General features: G+C 35.1%; 1 protein-coding gene across 1 annotated transcript in view; it reads right to left on the bottom strand.

The window, feature by feature from the left end:
- Positions 1 to 19,745: 19,745 nt before the first annotated feature.
- Tbc1d19 (TBC1 domain family member 19) overlaps positions 19,746 to 20,065 on the bottom strand; it is a 132,668-nt gene continuing 132,348 nt past the window's right edge. The window contains exon 21 of the mRNA XM_026403122.2: positions 19,746 to 19,950. Coding sequence (XP_026258907.1) covers positions 19,876 to 19,950 — 75 coding nt within the window. The 3' untranslated portion in view covers positions 19,746 to 19,875. The remainder of the gene's footprint in view (positions 19,951 to 20,065) is intronic.

Raw genomic sequence — 20,065 nt, forward strand, 5'->3', positions numbered from 1 at the left:
GTACCTGGAGGGCCATCCAGGAGCCTACAGCATCCCCTCCTCTTCTCACAGAGTTCACTATTTTATCTCACCTGGAGTTCAGCTAGGACCTGGCCTTAGAGAGGCTTGCCTTGCCTTGCCTACTACTCATACTTACTGATATTGCTGACGGAAGCCCCAGGTAGTTTCATTTTACTCCAGAAACTCCTTGGACCAGCAGCACCTGCCATCTGGGAGCTTGTTAAAAATACAGAATCTCAGTCCCTATGTTGGTTCTACTGAATCAACACCTGTGATTCCTAGGAACATGAAAGACTAACAGCATGGCCTTTAATACTGATTCCCAGCTGTGCTTTGGAATCAGCTGGGAGTTCAAAAATACTGTATGCCAATGCCTGGAGCCCATCCCCAGCCATTCTGGGATTTAATTGGTAGGTGTTGTGGCTTGGGAATCTGAATTTAAAATTGATTCCAAGGGAGTCTCATATGTTGTAAAATTTGAGAACTAATTGCCTAAAGTTTCTTCAGATTTTTCTCTTAGTCCAGTGTTTCTCAAATTTTAAGGAGCATAAAAATCACCGGGACAATTCAGACTCTTTCAATAAACCTGTAGCAACTGAGATTCCACATTTCTAAGTGCTCCCAGGCAATGCCAATGCTGCTGGTCCAAGGATCAGGCTTTAAGAAGCAAAATTTTAAGGCATATGAGAGTGACTGTTAGAAGAAAAGACAGTGAAACACAGGAAAAACCCAGAGGTATGTACCTGGACCCAGGTAGCAGGGGCATGGGAGAAAGACCATGGGATTCAGAGTTGAGCAGACCTGGGTTCTAGTTATTCCCCTAACCAGCTGTGGAACCTTGATCAGATTGTATAATCTTTCTAATGATCAGTTTTCTCAATTTAAAAATAGGGATAAGAAAGCCTTATAATGCTATGTAAAGATATAAAATGACCAACTTCCCAAGATTTCTGTAGAAGAAACTCAAAACAAGGAAATATCACAAATTCTAAAAAATAAAATTCATGAAAACTTTCTTGAAATTAAAGAAAAAGAAAAATGATTTGGGATTACATATTGAAAGAGCATATCACGAGCCTCAGAATACAACACAAAGCAACCAATGCCAGGCCATATCTTGCTTATCACTCAGCTTAAAGAAAAAGAAAAAAATCTTTAGGAAATCTAGGCAAAAGAGCAAGAGACAAGGGAAAAAAAATCAGACTAGGTAGCTAGTTCTAGGCCAGAGATAACAGAGTAACAAATTTAAGATATGAGAGAGAGAGAGAGAGAGAGAGAGAGAGAGATATTGATTCGTCTATTCCAACTAAACTTACTTTCAAGTAAAAAGGGTACATACAATCTGTGACCAACATGTGAACTTTAGGAAATATTGTTCCCCATATGTGCCCTTTTGGAGGAATCTATTAGGAAACAAGTTTCAAGAAACTAAAACGACTAGCAAGAATTTGATGCAAGTACTGGTGGTGGGTATTCATTCTAGTTACTTGTGGAAGTAAAACTAAGAATTAAGTGTACAGGTTCTCACCATACGTTCTGACAGTGTACATATGAACACACAACAGGGACATTTGAAAACTTTTATCTCGGGTGATAGTTTTGTTGTCTTGGTATTATTGCATGTGAATTGTTAGGTACAGCAAATGAATAATACATTATTTCATTCATCACCTATTATATCCTTGAGAACCATGTTTATTAGTGTGGAGAAGAGAAAAAATATATGAATTTCAGTAAAAATACTAAATCTGTATTTGAATTGAAGTTGCCTCTGAACACCTGCAAAGACCTAATAACAATAAAAAACCTAAGAGGAATGAATAACCCTGACAACTAGATTGTAACCTTCAAACAGTTTTTCATTTTAAAATATAAGAACTTCTTGGGAACTTGGCTGATTTACAATTTAGGTTGAAAATGTACAAGATGATGTTGAATCATCTCATCATACCAGACGACAGACAAGCTTTCAGTGATGATCAGAGTTATGCTGAAAGAATTGAGCAATCACCTTAAAGAGGCTGTCACTGACCAAAGATGGGCAATTCGAGCTTCAATAGGATAAGAACAGCAATGGATTAAAATCCATAAAATATGTTTAAATCCATGAGTCCACAATGATATTTAAAAAACTTGACCACCACTTAATAATAAGAAATCATGACCTCATAACTAAAAAATAAAGGGGAAATAAACGTATTCTAGCTTCCTAAATGTATTAATCTTAGTCTATTTTGTGCTGTGACAGCGCAAAGACTGGGTAACTTACAAAGAACAAATTCATTGGCTCACAGTTCTGAAGGCTGGGAAGCCCAATATCAAGGTTCTGACATCTAATTATGGCAAAGAGAGAACATCCATTTCTGAAAGCCCTTTAAGGCACCAAACCCACCCATAAGAGTGGGTTCCTCATAGTTTACTCCCCTTTTAAAGGTCCAACATTGTTATATTGGCAATTAAATTTCAACATGAGTTTTGAAGGTGCAGTTCAAACCATAGCAGTACTGTACCAAATTACTCAAACACAAAAGAAAATGTATATTGTATCTTAATAGATAGAAAAAAGGCATTTTTACAAAATTCAATATCAATTTCTAGTTAATACACTCAATAAACTTGGAATAGAAGGGAACTTCCTTAACCTGACAAAAGGTATCTATGAAAAAACCTGCTGTTAGTGGAGAAAGAGTAAATGCTTTCCTCTTTAGGTTAGAAATATATGGAGAGGTTCACTCACAACTTCTACTCAACATTTTACTGGAAGTGTGAGCCAATGTAAGAAAAAAAAAAAGAAAATGTCAGTGATAAGTCATTGATATTGGAAAGGAGGACATAAAACTGTCTTTATTTACAAAAATACTATCATTTATGTAGAAACTATTAGGGAATCTAAAAAGAAAGCTACTAGAAACTAATAAATGAGTTTAGCAAGGTTTCAGGATACAAGAATAATATGCAAAAATCAATTATTTTTAGACATTATCAGCAATCAAACAGAAATTGATATTACCAGTTTATTTGTGTATTTATAATTGCATAAAATATATAGTACTTAGGAGGCTGGGGCAAGAGGATTAATTGAAGTCAGGAGTTTGAGGCCAGCCTGGACAATTAGTGAAATTTTATCCTAAAACAAAACAAGACAAAAACACTTAAGGAAAATTCTGAAAAAGGATGTACAAGACCTGTACATTGACCACAAATGCAGAGATATATTATGATGACATTGTTGAGAAATTTAAAAAGACCTAAATAGATAGATATATCATGTGTACGGATTTAAGTATTCAGTATTGTTAGGGTGTCAATTCTACCGAAATTGATCTATGGATTAAATAAAATCCCAATCAAGATCCCAGAAGATGTTTTTATATAAATTGACAAACATTAAAAGCTGAGCCAAGGGAGTATACTAAGCTGCCAGGTGCCAGAGTAGCTGATTAAGGCACTAAACAAAAATGAAAAGAAAAAAAAAACATTCAAGTCTTCAATCACTTACTATGACAGTATAAGCAAGAGGATAATCTAGGGAAAGTGCTGCCTCCCCTTCCCCCATCTATTTCCCACCCCCACCCCAGAGCTCTGATTGACAGACAGGTAGATCAACATAGATGTGGGGAATTGTATTAGTGGAAAGGGATCCAGATAAAAGACTCCAAAGTATTGTGTATCTGGTGACCAGGAGGCAAAAGACAAAGAATATGAGTGAAAAAGTGCTGGGTTACAGTAGAGAAAGGTGTCTTTAGTCTTTCCTTCCTCAACCAGAAGACAAAGTGCTTCTAAATATAGATATTGGACTAGAAATGCTGAGTTAATGAGCAACTCCCTTTAGAGACTGCAGTGTTGGTGCACCAAGTCTGGTTTAGGGACAACAGCTTCCTCCCTGGAGATCTGCCTGGTAAAGACTTTTGTGGCTAGGTCAGAAAAATTTCACAGATTTTTGGCCAGAAGCCAGACTCCTCAATATGGAGATGAGAGAATCCAGTATAGCTGGAGCCACTTAATTAACAACAAAGTTACCAGGCTAAAACCGCCTGCTGTAATGTTTCCTGTAGTTATGACATCTCTGACATTTTTTTTAGGTGTTGATGGCTCTTTATTTTATTCATTTATTTATATGTGGTGCTGAGAATCGAACCCAGTACCTCCCACATGCTAGGCAAACGCTCTACCACTGAGCCACAACTCCAGCCCTATTTATTTATTTTTATGTGGTGCTGAGGATCGAACGCAGGTCCTCACACATGCTAGGCGAGCGCTCTACTGCTGAGCCACAACCCCAGCAGCCCCTCTGACATTTCTGATGTTGGTGATTTTTCTTTTCCCCCCTCAGTCTGTATAGAGGTTTATCAGTATAGAGTTTTTTTTGTTTGTTTTCTCTCTTTTTTTACTCTAATTCATCAATTTCTAATCCGAATCCTTCATTCTATTCACTTTGGTTTAATTTTCTCTTATTCTTTTCTAATATATATGTATTTATATATTATTTTTAAATTTTTAAAGTATATGTACTTTAAATGTACTAAATTTTAGTATACAATACAGTATACCGTATTACCTGTGCACACAATGTTAAACAGCAGATCTCCAAAACTTGTTAATCTTGCACAATTGAAACATTATACCTATCATAAAGCAACTCTTCATTGCACCCTCCATTTGCCCCTGGCTACCAGAATTCTGAGTATGATGATTTTAGAAACTTCATGTAAGTAAAATCATGCAGTGTTTAATCTTTGTGACTAGCTTATTTCACTTAGCAATCCTCAGGGACTCAATAGTTTATCCTTATTTTCACATATTGCAGGATTTCCTTCTTTTTCAAAGTTGATTTATATTCCATTGTATGTTTATGCCACATTTTTGTCCATTTATTTATAAATGTGAATTTAGGTTGTTTTTATATCTTGGCTATTTCAAATGATGCTGTAACAAACATGGGAGTGCAAATATATCTTTGAGATCCTGATTTCAGTTCCTTAGAATACTCAGAAAGGGGAGTGATGGATCATATGGTAGTTCTATTTTTAACTTTTTTTGTATGTGTGTGGTGCTGGGGATTGAACCCAAGGCCTTATGTGAGGGAAGAACTCTACCAACTGAGCTATATCCCAGCCCTATTTTTAACTTTTTGAGGAACCTCCATAATATTTTCCAGAGTGGTTGCACCTTTTATGTTCCCACAACAATGCACAGATTCCAATTTCTGCATATCACCAACACATCTTTTTTAAAAAAATAATAGCCATCCTGATAGATGTGAGATGATATCTCATTATGGTTTTGATATGCAGTTCCCTGATGATTAGTAATGCCGAGTACTTTTTCATATACCCGTTGTTGTTTTTTTCTTCTAGGTTTTGAATGGAAACTAAGATTTTAATGTGAGACCTTTCTTCTTTTCTAATATTGGCATTTATGGCATATATTTCTCAGTGAACACTGCTCTAGCTCTATCCCCAAAAATTTGATAAGTTTTATATCAGTTTTTATTCAGTTCAAATACTTCTATTTCCTTTTCAATTTTTTTCTTTGACACCTGGGTTATTTAGCAATATGATAGTTTCCAAATAGATCAAGACTTTTTCAGATAATTTTGCTATTGATTTCTAATATTATTTCATCATTATCAGAGAACATAGCTTGGACTGTTTTGAATTTGTTGAGCTCATTTTGTGGCTCAAAATATAGTCTATGTTCACAAAAGTTTTGTGTACACTTGAGATGAGTGTTCTTTGCTATTGTTGGGTTGAGCATAGCATAAATATGTCCCTATAGATTTTTCTACTTATTCTACCAATAGTAAGAGAGATACTAAAATCTCTAATTATAGTTTGGTCTTGTAGCCCTTCTATCAGTTTTGTTCACATATTTAGAAACTACTATTATGTGCATAAACTTTTAAAACTGTTATGTCTTCTTGATGAATTTAGCTTTTATCATGATAATGCTTGTTTCTTTGAAAATACCTCATCTTACTTTTGATTAGTGATACCATGCTTTATTTTTTCATATCCATTTATCCTAATTGTGTCTTTATTTTAAAGTGGGGTCTTGAAGGGAGTGTAGAGTTAGGTCTGTTTTTCTTTTTATGCAATCTGACAATCTTGATTAACTTCAAGTAATATCCCATGAGTATATATAGAATAAGAATATTAAACAGCATACTTACATTTCTGCCCTACTTGTTGTTTTTGTGTTATTATCATACATTTTCTTCTTTTTTTCTTTTATTGTTGTTGCTAGGGATTAAACCTAGGCTTAATCATGCTAAACATACATGCTGTCACTGAGCTGCATCCCAGTCCCTACTTCTATGTAAGCCTCATGATTTATTGTTATTATTTTATATGGTTTATTTTAAAAATGAGAGTAGTTGATAATAGCCTTTATAGATGCATACCACATAGTTATTTCCAGTGTTCTTTATTTTTTTAATGTAGATCTAGATTTTCTTCTGGTGCCAAGTTTCTAATGCTTGAAAGACTTCCTTTAGAATTTTTTGAAGATTTTTTTAGTTGTATAGTTGTAGATGGACACAATATATTTATTTTTATGTGGTGCTGAGGATTCAACCCAGTATCTCACATGGACGAGGCAGGTGCTCTACCACTGAGCCACAAACCCAGTCCTAGAATTTTTTTTTAAAGGCACATCTGCTGGTAATAAATTCTTTTAGCACTTATATGGGAAAAAATAATCTTTACTTCACATTCATTTCTGAAAGGTATTTTCTCTGGGTAAAGAATTCTAGATTGACACTTTTTTTTTTTAGTACTTTATTGTTCCAGTATCTTCTAGTTTGAATGTTTCCAACAAATGATATGCTGCCATTCTTATCCTTATTCTCTATAGAACAGGAAATTCGGGAATGCTTTTAAGATATTTTAGTATATTATTGGTTGTAAACAATTTTATTATGTGTCTTTTTGTAGTTTTCTTTATGTCTCTTAAACTTGGGCTTTGATAATCATTTTGGACATGAGAGCTTTTTATTTTTCATCAAATTTGGAAAACTATTATTTTAATTTTTTTTCAGATATTCTTCCCCCTCTTTATTTGGAGATTTCAATAACAAGTATATTAGGTTGTTTAAAGTTCACATATAACTCACTAGTTATCTTTTTATATTTTTCCTATCTCTTTCTGTTTCATTTTGGATAGTTTCTATTGCAATGTCTTCATGAGTCACTAGTCTTTTTTCTTTTGAAATGTCTTACCTGCTATTAAAACATTCAATTACTTTTTATCTCAGACATTGCATTGTTTTTCTCTAGAAGATGTGAAACTTTAAAAAATCTTCCATGATTCCACTTAATAAGACCATTTTTAAGCTTCTTGTACATATAGAACATATCCATAAAACATACTCTGTATTTTGTGTTATTTTCAATTGGATTTAATTTATTGATTTTGTTTTTACATGTCTGGTAATTTTTTGTTATATCAGATATGATAAGTTTTACCTTGTTGAATTCTGGATGTATTTGTATTCTTATAAATAGTTTTAGGAGGGGTTAAGTTACTGGAAAATCATTTAATCCTCTTGGATATTACTTTTAAGCTTTCCAAAGAAGGACCAGAACAGCATTTAGTCTAGGATTAATAATTCCCACTGAAGTGGCAAAACTTTTCTGAGTATTCTACCTAATGCCCCATGAATTATGAAGTTTTCTATTCTGGTTGGTGATAACAGGCACTATTCCTGGCTCTGTATGAGCTTAAGAGATTGTTTCCTCTAAACCATTTAAATAGTTCTTTTTCATCTTTGGGTTGTTTCCTTATGTGCATGGTATGAAAAGAGTTCCCAGTGGAATAACTGAAGGAAATCTTTAGTAGATTCATAATTTTCCTTTTCTGCACATCACTCTCTTCTCTCATACTCTCTAAATTCTTGTTGCTTGTATCTCCTTGGATTCCTAATCCCATCTCTTCAACTCAAGGAGATCACCAGGTTCTTCCTTTCTAACTTTCAAAATAGAAAGTTTCTATGGACAGTAAGATGGGGCAATTTTCAGGCTCACTGCTCTCAGTGCTTGATTTCCCATGTTTTGAGGACTGTTGTTTTATATGGTCTGGATTTTTTTGTTTGTTTCAGGTGAATATTAGATCTGATTCTGGTTACTCCACTATCTTAGTCCATTTGGTCTACTACAACAAAGTACCATAGATTGGGTGACTTAAATAACAGAAATTTAATTTTAACATTTCTCAAGACTGGAAAGTACAAAACTCGGGTTCCAGTAATGGATTAATTCAGAGGCCTTTTCTCTTAGTTTGTAGGTGGCTACCATCTCACTGAGTGATCATATGACTTCTTCTTTATGAACATTTGGGGAGAGAGCTGCAATCCCTTCCTCTTCTTATAAAGACACTAATTCTAGCATGGGAGCTCCACTTTTATGACCTCTTCTAAACTCAAGTAGCCTTCAAAGACTATACCTTCTAATATCATTGGGAGTTAGGGATTCAGACTTTTAGGGGGACACTTTCTGTCCATGATACCTATCTTAGAAGTAGAAATCTTCCCAAATTGTATTTTGAGAAAGACTAAATCCATAACATGTTCTTAGTTTATGTCTATGCAATATTAAGGAACTTTGGGTTAGGCAATTAATCAGGTTGCTTTACTATAGGAATCCTTAGAGTCTAATGGACTAGTGTGTAGTATAAATTTCCATGAGAAAAACATAACATCAAACGTTCCCAAACTTATTGATCATAAAACCCTAAATATGACAGAGCACTGCTGATGAGTCCTAGTGTTCTGAACTCACTATTTTTTACATGACTATATATCTATTAATTGTATACATCTTTCAGGATAAGGATAATTTTTCTTCTTGATAATTAAAGAATCTAGTGTTAAATGTTTCCTATTCATTATCTCTTAATCTTCACAGTAACCAGCCCATTTAGCACTGATTTTGCATTTTATAGATGAAGAAATTAAAGCTTATAAAGCTTAGGTCACATAGCTAGCACAGGTGGAGTTGAGATTCAAGACCACTTCTGGAAGAGCGTAATAAAAAAAATGTGGGGAGGTTCTGAACAGACACTTCTCAGATAAAGATATACATTTGATCAATAAATATATTAAAAATGTTCAACATCTCTAGCAACTAAAGCAATGCAAATCAAAACTACTGTAAGATTTTATCTCATGCCAGTCAGAATAACAGTTATCAAGAATACAGACAAAAATAAATGTTGGCGAGGATGTGGGGGAAAAGGCACATTCATACATTGCTGGTAGGACTGCAAATTGGTGCAACCAATCTGCAAAGCAATATGGAGATTCCTTAGAAAACTTGGAATGAAACCAACATTTGACCCAGCTATCCCATTCCTCAGTCTATACCCAGAGAACTTAAAATCAGCATACTACATAGAAGTAACCACATCAATGTTTATAGCAGCTCAATTTACAATAGCTAAACTGTGGAAGCAAACTAGATGTCCTTCAATAGATGAATGGATAAAAAAACTATGGTATATATACACAATGGAATATTACTTAGCATTAAAAGAGAATAAAATCATGGCATTTTCAGGTAAATGAATGGAGCTGGAGAATATCATGCTAAGTGAAGTAAGCCAATCCCAAAATACAAAGGCTGAATGTTCTCTCTGATAAGTAGATGCTGATCCAAAACGGGTATGGGGGGGCATGGGAAAAATGGAGGAACTTTGATTGGGGAAAGGGTAGGGAGGGTAGAGAGGGTGCATGAGGGTAGGAAAGATGGTGGAATGAGATGGATATCATTACCCTAGATACATGTAAGACTGCACATAGGGTATGACACTACATCGTGTACAGCCAGAGAAATGAAAAATTGTGCTGCAATTGTGTATAATAAATCGAAATGCATTTTGCTGTCATATATACCTAATTAAAATAAACAAATTAAAAAAATTGTTTGCAATAGTGGTGACTAATTTCTTAGTCTCCAGTACAGGGTTGCTAATATGTATGGTTCTTTACAAAGTACAGGTATAGAAACTCTCCCCTTCTCTTTCAACTACCTCCTTCACATGGAATAGGTATCTGGTGGTTTCTTAGAAAGAGAACTGAAGATAATACTGAGAAGTGTCCTTTATAGTGGTTGAATATTCATATTGGTAATAGGAGTCTGGAATGTCAGGAGTGTTGCTCCCATTCTCTGGCTAAGGCCACTGACTCGTCTTAGGCCTAAAGTGCTGGGTTGGCCTTTTGCCTAAAAGAGTAGTTTCTTGTCCCTCACATAGTGGCCCCCTTGGACCATTTCTGCACTTGACCTCCAGTCTGGCATTATCCAGACCTCTGACAAATTTGGGGACGACTCTTAAAGAGGGAGTCCCGTATTTTCTTTCTTTTCAAACATGCTTTCATTTCTTTCCTTTTTCTTTAGGCTCTCACACATAAAATACTCATTCATCCACTTTTCTCCTACTCTAGGGAAAGAAACCCATCAACACAAAAAGTATATGTCCTTTTCCAAATCCCCTTTCTCTCCTTTACCTCTCTTCCTCCATCCCTTCTTGGGTTAGTTCATTACCCAAGTCTTTGGTGGAATACTATAAATGTTATGGGTGCAAATTTAAGATGAATATTAGAGATAATTTGTGCTATTTCACAACCATTTATAAAAGAGTTCCTTTTGTCTGAACAATTAAAATAGTCTCTCTCCATGTCATGAACAAGTAGAAACAATGAATAGACAGAGGCCAAAAGAGGGAGAGAGAAGAACTAAATTCACTGATAAGCAATAAATAGGTGAGTTACCAAACTAGCATAGTGCTAGAGCAGAGACAACCACAGTGTGTGTCTAAAGAAGCAGCTGACAATAGTAGACTATGCTAGTTTTCCTGAGGAGGCAGCTGCCCTACCACATGGAGAAATGATCTGGACCAAGCAGTGGAGGTTATTATTACTCAGACACTTCTGAGAAGACTGGCCCATGTATACACCTCTGTTTATCACCATTTCTATCAGATTCCAAGTTCCCTAGACATAATTACTTGAACTTTCTTCCTTTCATCTGATCTAACTCCCCACCCTTACCCCTCAGACCTGGATTACCTTCCAAGCAAACCATTACCATCTACCTCTTGGAATTCCCAATTCTCAATGTGAGTTCAATAAACTGTGTTTTGTAACCTCTTTTCTGAAGGTTCTGTTTACCTTCTTACTTAACTAAAAGGCTATATATTCTGGGGCCAGTTTCTCTGTATCCCTTTTAAAAGGAAGTTTTCTGTCTCTTGTCCAAAGTACTTCAGCACCATCCTTACTCCTTAATGCCAAGGAGAGTGTTATTCTCCCTTCCCTCTTGCAAACCCCTTCTGCTCTGTGGAGGTTCACACCATCTGGTTATATCACTCTGCCCCCTCCATCCTGCTATCATCTACTAGTAGACTCTGGGTCTTTTCTTCTTATTCTCAGAAAAGCTAGTTTATAACTCAATTTTCTTCTTTATCCCTCCTTCTGTGATTCTTTTTGGTGACTTCAATGTGTATGTTGATGATTCATCTCACACCATGGACTCTTGGTGTTTTAACTTTCTCATATTTTCAATAGTGTTTTTTCCTACTCCAGTTATTCATTATGCCTTACATCTTGGCATCAACAGAAATGATACAACCTCCAAAATTTCAAATGCAAACATCTACAAATATGAACCTTTTAAATTACTTGCCTTGAAAAGGACCATTCCTTTAAAAGTGCCTTTTTACTTTCTTGCTTTGACCTTGAATCCATCATTCTGGTTTATTTATAGGAATCACCACTTGTTCCCACCTTTTACTTCTCTTCTAGTTTATATTACATGACCCATCATTATGATTGCTTCTTTGCAATCCTCAACTTCCTTGTCCTGTTTAGTGAGATTGGGAGTCCAATAAGCAGCATGCTTTTCATGACCTGAGTTCTGCAATACCTGAGAGAGAAAATTAAAACTTAGACTGTTCATAGCAGAAGAAGATAATTTCTCTGAGTTTTATAATGATCAAATGAAAAGTTAAATGTGACTTCATTTCACAGCAAAGACTGACTTTTTAAAACTAACTCTTATACATATTCACTTAGTTATAGGCAGCACTAAACATCTATACCCATTCCCTCTCCCCACCTCAATCCCATACCATGGGATCAAGACTTTGTAATACTTAGGCAACAGAGGGGTAGTGCAGAACATATGTTCTCTGGATCCCAAGAAAGAGAAGAGAGGAAGTTGGCTTTACATGCTCATTCTAGTATCCCAACCTGCCAATAATCTAATTCATTCATCTCCAAGGGAGGAGGGGTTTGGAGCCAGCTATATATCAGGAGCATTACACCAGTGAGAGGCCTCCACCTGGAAGGAAACATTAGAGCTTGATTGTTGAGAGCCACAGCCAAAGGGGCCCCAACAAACTTCCAGCTGCCGGCTGATGATTGGCTCACAGTGGCCCCAGCAACATCTAGCTGATTGGCTCCTCTGCGGTCATGTTCATTGGGCTGTTTCCCTGTCGCCCCAACACTTGATGATAACATTTTCCCAAATACCACTCTTCCTTCCTTGTATTTGCCCAATGTTCTGTGGTCTTTTTTGTATCAGCAACAGAACAGTAGAAAGTAGTTGTCAAAATACCTTTACATGGCTGGGGATATAGCTCAGTTGGTAGAGTGCTTGCCTTGTATGCACAAGGCCCTGGGTTCTAATCTCCAGCACCACACACAAAAAAACCTTTTACATATTTGCCTCTTTTGATCATTATAAAACCCAGAGAAATTAGACATATAGTCACCTATTTTATAAAAAAAATTAAAACAATGTGAACTTATTACTGTCATATATTATAGTTAATCTGGTAAACTAAATTTATCTGAGAGGAGGTGGATTCATTTCCTCTTGTTGCTGTAACACGTTTCCACACACTCTGGGACTTAAAAACAACACTGTTTTATTATCTTATACTTCTGGAAGTCAAAAGTCCTAAAATCAAAGATCAGCAGGGCTGAATTACTTCTGGACTCTCTAGAGGAGAATCCATTTCCTTGCCTTTTCCAGCATCTACAGGTTGCCTGTATTTCTCAGCTCATAAGTTCTTTCCTCCATTTTCAAATTCAGCAGCATAGCACCTTCAGTTCCCTGATTTACATTCTCTTCCTCTCTTTTTCACATATAAGCAACCTCCCCTGTCATAACATTGGGCCATCTGACAATCCAGGATCATCTCTCCATCTCAAAATTCTTAAGAACATCAGCAAGTCCCTTTTGTCATGTAAGGTAACATATTCACAGGTTTCAGGGATTAGGATATAAACATCTCTGGGAAGAACATTTTTTTTTTCCTACCATAGGAAGCAGGGAACCATTACTTTGAGAAAAATATGATGATTCTCTTTACTTAGGAAGTACTATCTCTTACCACACTTATTACTGAAAAAGCAATCACAAAAATGTACATATGTACTGAATGTCCAGCCCAGTACCTTGCTAAAAGCAAGCATTTAATATTTGAATAAATATATGCATACCACATATTTATGAGAAAAGTTTTAAGGATAAATAACAGTTGAAGTAATTAAAAAACAATTTTCTTATTTTCGTGACAAGCACATTGACAATACCTGAAACCTACTGTTTAAAAGAATGATTTGTGAAATATGATGTATTAAGAACTATGTAATATTTTGAACGACCAACAATAAAAAAAAAAAAGAAGTCATTGGGATGATCAGCAACATAACACTTCCCCAGGCTTATCTCATTGTATGTCAATGTCTCTCCTGACCTTCCGTCTGAATCTCACTTTCCTTGATGTTTATATCTAAATTGGCAACATCTACATTTATACATATTTTAAAATATTTGTTACATTTGTTCAGGAAAGATGTACATTTCATTTAAAATTAGGTGAGCTGCAACACTTCTGTATTGTAGGTTCTAGTTAGTAAGAGAAGCAAAATAAAATAAAAGGCATAGAGATTTGAAAGAAAGAAGCAAAACTATCTTTATTTATAGATGTTATATATGTAGAAAATCTTGGGGAAGCCACAAAAAGGGCAGTAGCAGTAGTAATTGAGCAAGGTCTCAGGATACAAGGTCAATATAAAAATTCATTGATATGTCTATATATTAACAAAAAACCACTGGAAAGAGAAATTAAAAATACCATTTACAATAACATCAAAATATGAAATAATTAGAGATACATTTAACAGGATTTATGCACTGTATACTAATACCACAACATACTGCTATGTAAAATCATACAAGACCTAAAGGGAGAGGTATGCCATTTATGAATTGGAAATCTCAATATTGTTATGATATCAATTTTCCCCAAACTGATTTATATAACCAATGCTCTCTCAATAAAAATCCCAGCAGGCCTTTCCCCCCCCCTTCTCATTTTGGTACAAATTGAAAAACTGATCCTAAAAGTTATTTAGAAATGTAATGAATAGCCAAATTAGTTTTGACACAGGCAAACAGTTAGAGGTCTTACCCTACCCAATTTAAAACTTGCTATATGGCTATAAAAATCAAGACTGTGTGGCACTGGAATAAAAACAGGCATAAACCCATGAAACAAAACAGAAAGTTCAGAAACCAGCCTACACATACATGCAAATCGGTTTTGAACAAAGTGCAGATGTAAAAGGAAAAGATAAGTCTTTTGAGCAAATGGTGTATATATGCATATGTAAAAACATGAGCTCAGTCCTCTACTTGCACCATATACAAAAATTAACTAAAAAAAATGGGTTGTAAACTTAAATCCATAAAGTTTCTAGAAGAAAATATCGGAAAAAAATTTTTGTGACCTGGAGTTATGATGAGATTTCACAGAATGCCAAAAATATAAATAATAAAAATAAATTAAACCTCAACAAAATAAAGACTTTAGCTCTTTAAAAGAATAATTAAAATTATGAGATAATTATAAGCTTGGAGAAGATTTTTGAAAAACACAATGTAGCCTAAGAATTCTTACAATTTAATAATAAGACAATCGATTAAAAGTGATCAAAAGATTTGCACTCTTGACAAAAGAATATTGTACATATAAATGGAAAATAAGCATGAAAAGATGATCAACCTCATTAGTAACTAGGAAAATCCACACTAAAACTAATTATTAGAATTACTAACATGTTAAAACCAGTGTTGGTAAGGATATGGAATAACTGGAACTTTTAGAGATTGCTGGTAGAAATGTAAAATGGTAGAGCCATTTCAGAAAAAATTTGAGGGCTTTTTAGAAAGTCAAACATGTGCTTGTATATTATATAGAAATTATACTAGTACACATTTGCCCCAGAGAAATGTAGATATATATCCTTATGAAGACTTGTATTCAATAATAAAAAGGAATGAACTATTGATTACATAATAACATGAAGAAATCTTAAAACATTATGTTGAATAAAAGAAGCCAGACACAGAAGAGTACACATGCTCAAACTCTAGAAAAGGGAAATCTAATCTTTAGAGCTGGAAGTAGATCACTGAGTATTTGGAGTGAATGTGTGTATAAATGGGAAGGGGCACAAAAAGAACTGTTTTGGATGATAAAAATATTCTGTACCTTGATTGTGACAGTGGTGGTATGGGTACTTATTTCTGTCAAAACCTAAGGAACTGCACATTTAAAATGAGTTTTATTTTAAAACATATAATTTTATTGTATATAATTATACCATAATAAAGTTGGCTTAAATGAAAAAAAATTAAGTGAAGCATTTGCAGTTTTTTCTCTCAAAATAATTCTTTTTTGAACTTCCATAGGCAATGTCTCAAATCAACATGGTAGACAAAATAGTTGGGTAACACTGGACAGGTAAGTTATTATTTGAACACAGAAAGTTCCTTTATCAGTAAAGTAAGTGAATTAAATTAGATGACTTCACTTGTTCATTTAATAATCTCTTATTAAGTCTACTATGGGGCAAGCATTATGTTAGATTCTAGAGACTTAAAGCTAAAAAAACCAAAACATTTTCTACTAGACAAGGCATCTCAGAGTAGCAGAAAAGAAAGATGAGCTAACATATGATCATGATATAACATATGTATATTAAGGGTTGGAGGAGGGTTCATGAGAGTAGTCGTCTTCCCTGTGTTGGGTTTTGAGGTACAAGTTACAGTTAGATAGAGAGAAGAGAAGGCATTCTAAGCAGAGGGAGCTGTGAGCAAATGACCAAAGGCAAAATATATACCCTGTTAGGTACTTCAAGTAGCTTAGTAGGTCTAAAATGTAGACCTCCTAAGGTCCTTGTAAGGTCATGGTTGCATCTTGATTGAAAGAAGGTAACAAAATACTACTCTAGTTTGAGCAGTGTGTAGGCAGGGGTTCTGTACCTAATGGTACCCATATTTAAAAAGCTGATCACCTAAAAGGGAAATAACTGTCAGCAGTTAGGATCCTTCTGTTGCAAGGAAAATCCTATGGCTCATGTAACAAAATGGCCCATGGGAAGCCTGCAAAGACAAAGAAGAGCTTTTCATTCTCCATTCCTAGGTTGCAAAAGCTCAGACCCTGCATCCTTTTTCACAGTGAAAGTTCCCTGAAAATTTAAACCAAGTCTTCTAATGGTGTTTCATTGGCTTTCACTCCTTGCAGACAGCCTGGATCCTGGGGCAATCCCTGTGGCCAGGGGAATGGCAAAAGGTAATTCCTTGGCCAATCCATGGATCCTGAGGTTGGGAGTAGCCTCACCTGAAGCACATGGGGGAGGGGGCAGAACTCCAAATAAAAATTAGAGACTTTGTGGAAGAAGGGAGTCTATAGATATGGAAGGGGAATTATGTTTCAAGAAAAACATCCAAACAATTTTGGATCACGTGAGAGGATACAAACTCACATGGACAAATTTCTTCTTGTAACTTCTACATGTAAGATGAGTCAACAAAAATTTCCTTGGGAATGAAGTGACAACCAGAAAAAAAAAACCCTCAATATTATAAGCACCATATGAACAGATGAACAATTTTACAGAGAACAAAGAGAGGGGAGTAATGCTAATTTATAAGCTCCAGGGTATCTTTACAACAGAAGAAAGTTTTTGAGGGGCACCTTAAAAAATGGAGAGGATCCCTCTGGCAGAGACAAAATGAATAGCTGCAGCTGGTCTAGGATCAGCATGCAATCTGGTGATGCTAAAGTTTAGGATAATGGATCAGTGTGGGAGCATAGAAATGGGAAGATCCAGCTGTGAAGAATTATTCCTGTGATGCTACAGAATCTGGACTTACCCTTTAAGCAATGAGGAGTTGGTGAATTTTTTTAGGAATAGAAATGACCCAATCAAATCTGCATTTACAGAACTATAGGAATAGATTAGACATTTTTTGAGACAAGAAGGAAGAAATTAAGCATGGGGAACAAAGTTAACTTTTGAAATTGAAGGCTGAGGAGGCTCAAGCCTAATGGTTTCTAGTTTCCTTGGAAAATAGGAGAGAGTGCATTCTGAGTGTAACAGGGTGCTATGCAGTTAAGACAAGCTGGAAATTTCAATTATGCAGAACACTGGATTACCACACATTCAGAAAAAAGATTATTAAATAAGCTCTTCCAAATATTAGGTCACAGCATATAACATTAGTGGGTCAACTGAAATCTAGCAGAGCCAAACATAATTTGCCCAGGCTATTTCTTCATCAGTGCCAATGTCCATTGATAGAATAATTACCACTGCTCACTCAGATACTGGGATCACTGGCAGTGCAGATGTGAACTCAGTGTTAGTGGCAGACAGGAGGTGACATGGGAGAATGCAAATGGAAGGAAGATAAGCGAGGTAGTGTGAGGAAGTGCTGTTAGAGTTAGGAAGAGTCTGATTTCCCCTTCCAGTATTCCAAAAAGTAGCAAAGAGCAGGGCATACCAGAGAGGTTTGCGATAGCAGTAAAACATATGGCTGCTTACCAGGTTTGGTTTTGGGATTGAGATTCAGAATTACTACTAGAGCCACATGTACCAAATGAAAGAATCTGCTATGTCATAGTCCACTTATTTTCTTAGAGATATAGTCTCAAATTTTCAAGAAAAAAAATAATACAAATGCTAAAGTAATTGGGCAATCTTCATATATTATCTGTACCATTTGACTTTAAAATGTCACATATGAAATTAGTTATCAACCATATCTTATATTTGCTTGGCACTTTGCAGTTTAAAAAACCACTTTCAAATATATATTTTTATTTGTTCTTATATAATCTTGTAAGGTAAACAGAGCAGATACAATAATTTTCTACTGTCCATTTCCCTCCCATCCCTAAATTGCAGTTAACAGAGACTTCAGCTAGGGCCAAATCCACAATATTCTGTATTAGACTACAACATCACCTCTTATATATTAGACTACAACGTCACCTCTTATATATTCTAAAGAAGGAAGTCAAATATGGTAGTATCTGTACACATTTGACAGTGATCATTTAAACCACACTTTCTTCCCAATATTCTTGTCATCTTTTTAGAATGAGGGAGGTGAGTGATAACAGTCATAGATGTATACTTATCCTCTCCATGTATGTGCATTTGTACATGTTCAATGGCAAAGCATGTTATAAATGTGTCACCTTCAAAAGCAGTAAAATGGAATTTATTAAGAATCAATCAGGAGTGATAGTCTTCATGGGAAAAAAAATCAATCACAATATTTACTACTTGGAAAGTCAACAAATACCTGATGAATATAACTACATAAATAGATTTTCAAATCAATAAACTAGTTATACTAAACTTCATCACCTTTAAAGTTTTGTGCTAAATTTCATACATTTCCTAATATATACTATCAAAATAAAATATTCATGAAATACATTTGGATTAAGCTTAATAAAATACTAGTCAATAAGAATCTTATCTATTGATTTACAGTTTTACTAAAGTGATCAACCTCTTGACTTTGAACCTATAGTCAGAAGACAATGGGTTTTGGATTTTTTTTCACATACTATTATTCCATATTACTGAAAAGGTGGTTCTTTAGAAAGTAATATAAAATAAGGCCCTAGACTTATAATGAAGACCAAAATACAACACAATGCCTTGCATCATGGCTTCAGTTCTGGGTTGAGTGTCTACCTCAGCTGCTCGGCCTAGAAGTGGCTCTTGTTAACTCAAGCTCCAGCAGCAATGGATGTGGTTTTGGTTCTTCTTTCTCTTCATTCCTTGGGATGCCCTCTTTGTGTTCTTCTAGAAAAAAAGAACCTGACAACAGGCCTCAGCTTCTAAATAAGAGATGGAAGATTGAGAAGTGCAGAGGGAAATCTCTATAATGTTCTGACTTTCAGCAAGTGAAGAATAAAATATTGCTAGATGGAGAAAATAGTATTAAACCTTTCCCAGTAGAGATGCTTAAGGGAGAAATAAAATGGAGAGGGCAGAAAATCCCTAGTGAGTGAAAAGTTACTAATATCAAAAGTGTACCTTTTTCAGGCCTTCTCACATCACATTCTACCCCTGGCTCTGGGGGAAGAGCAACTTGTAAGACATTTACAAACATTTATAATACATTATCTAGGGATAAGTTTATACACTGACATAAAAGAATTGTCCAAGAAGCTACATGACTTCTTGAAGTTTATTACAGCATCTTTAGTTCTTATTGCATATATTCTTACATGCCTTTAACAAGTCAGGATTATAGATATAGTAAGCTCAATGTAGCAGAAGTTATGTTTATTGCTTCTCTCTTGAAAATCAGCAGCATGCAATGCAATATTTGGTGTGCAGAATTATTGTTTCAAAAAGTGAAAAATGACTTAGCTTTAACAGGAGGGAACATGATCTTTATTGGCTTATATGCAAAATTTAATTTTGGTTTTATGCAGAGTTTGCATAGTTCATGATTAGTTTCTAATGAAAAACTAGATGTCTTGTCAATGACCTTGAAGAAATCAGGTGACAGTAGCAAACAGGAAAATTTGAAGAAGTGGCATAACTTTTAAAGTAGAAAGGTCAGCAAGGACTGCCTGAAATAGAAAAACAAAAAGAATTATTAATTGCAAAGTGAAGTCTAGGAAATAAGATACAATAGAAACACCATTACAATGTAGTTTTGGCATGATTTATCTTAAATCTCTGTAT

Source organism: Urocitellus parryii, chromosome 10 (assembly GCF_045843805.1).
Source record: "Urocitellus parryii isolate mUroPar1 chromosome 10, mUroPar1.hap1, whole genome shotgun sequence".
NCBI lineage: Eukaryota > Metazoa > Chordata > Mammalia > Rodentia > Sciuridae > Urocitellus > Urocitellus parryii.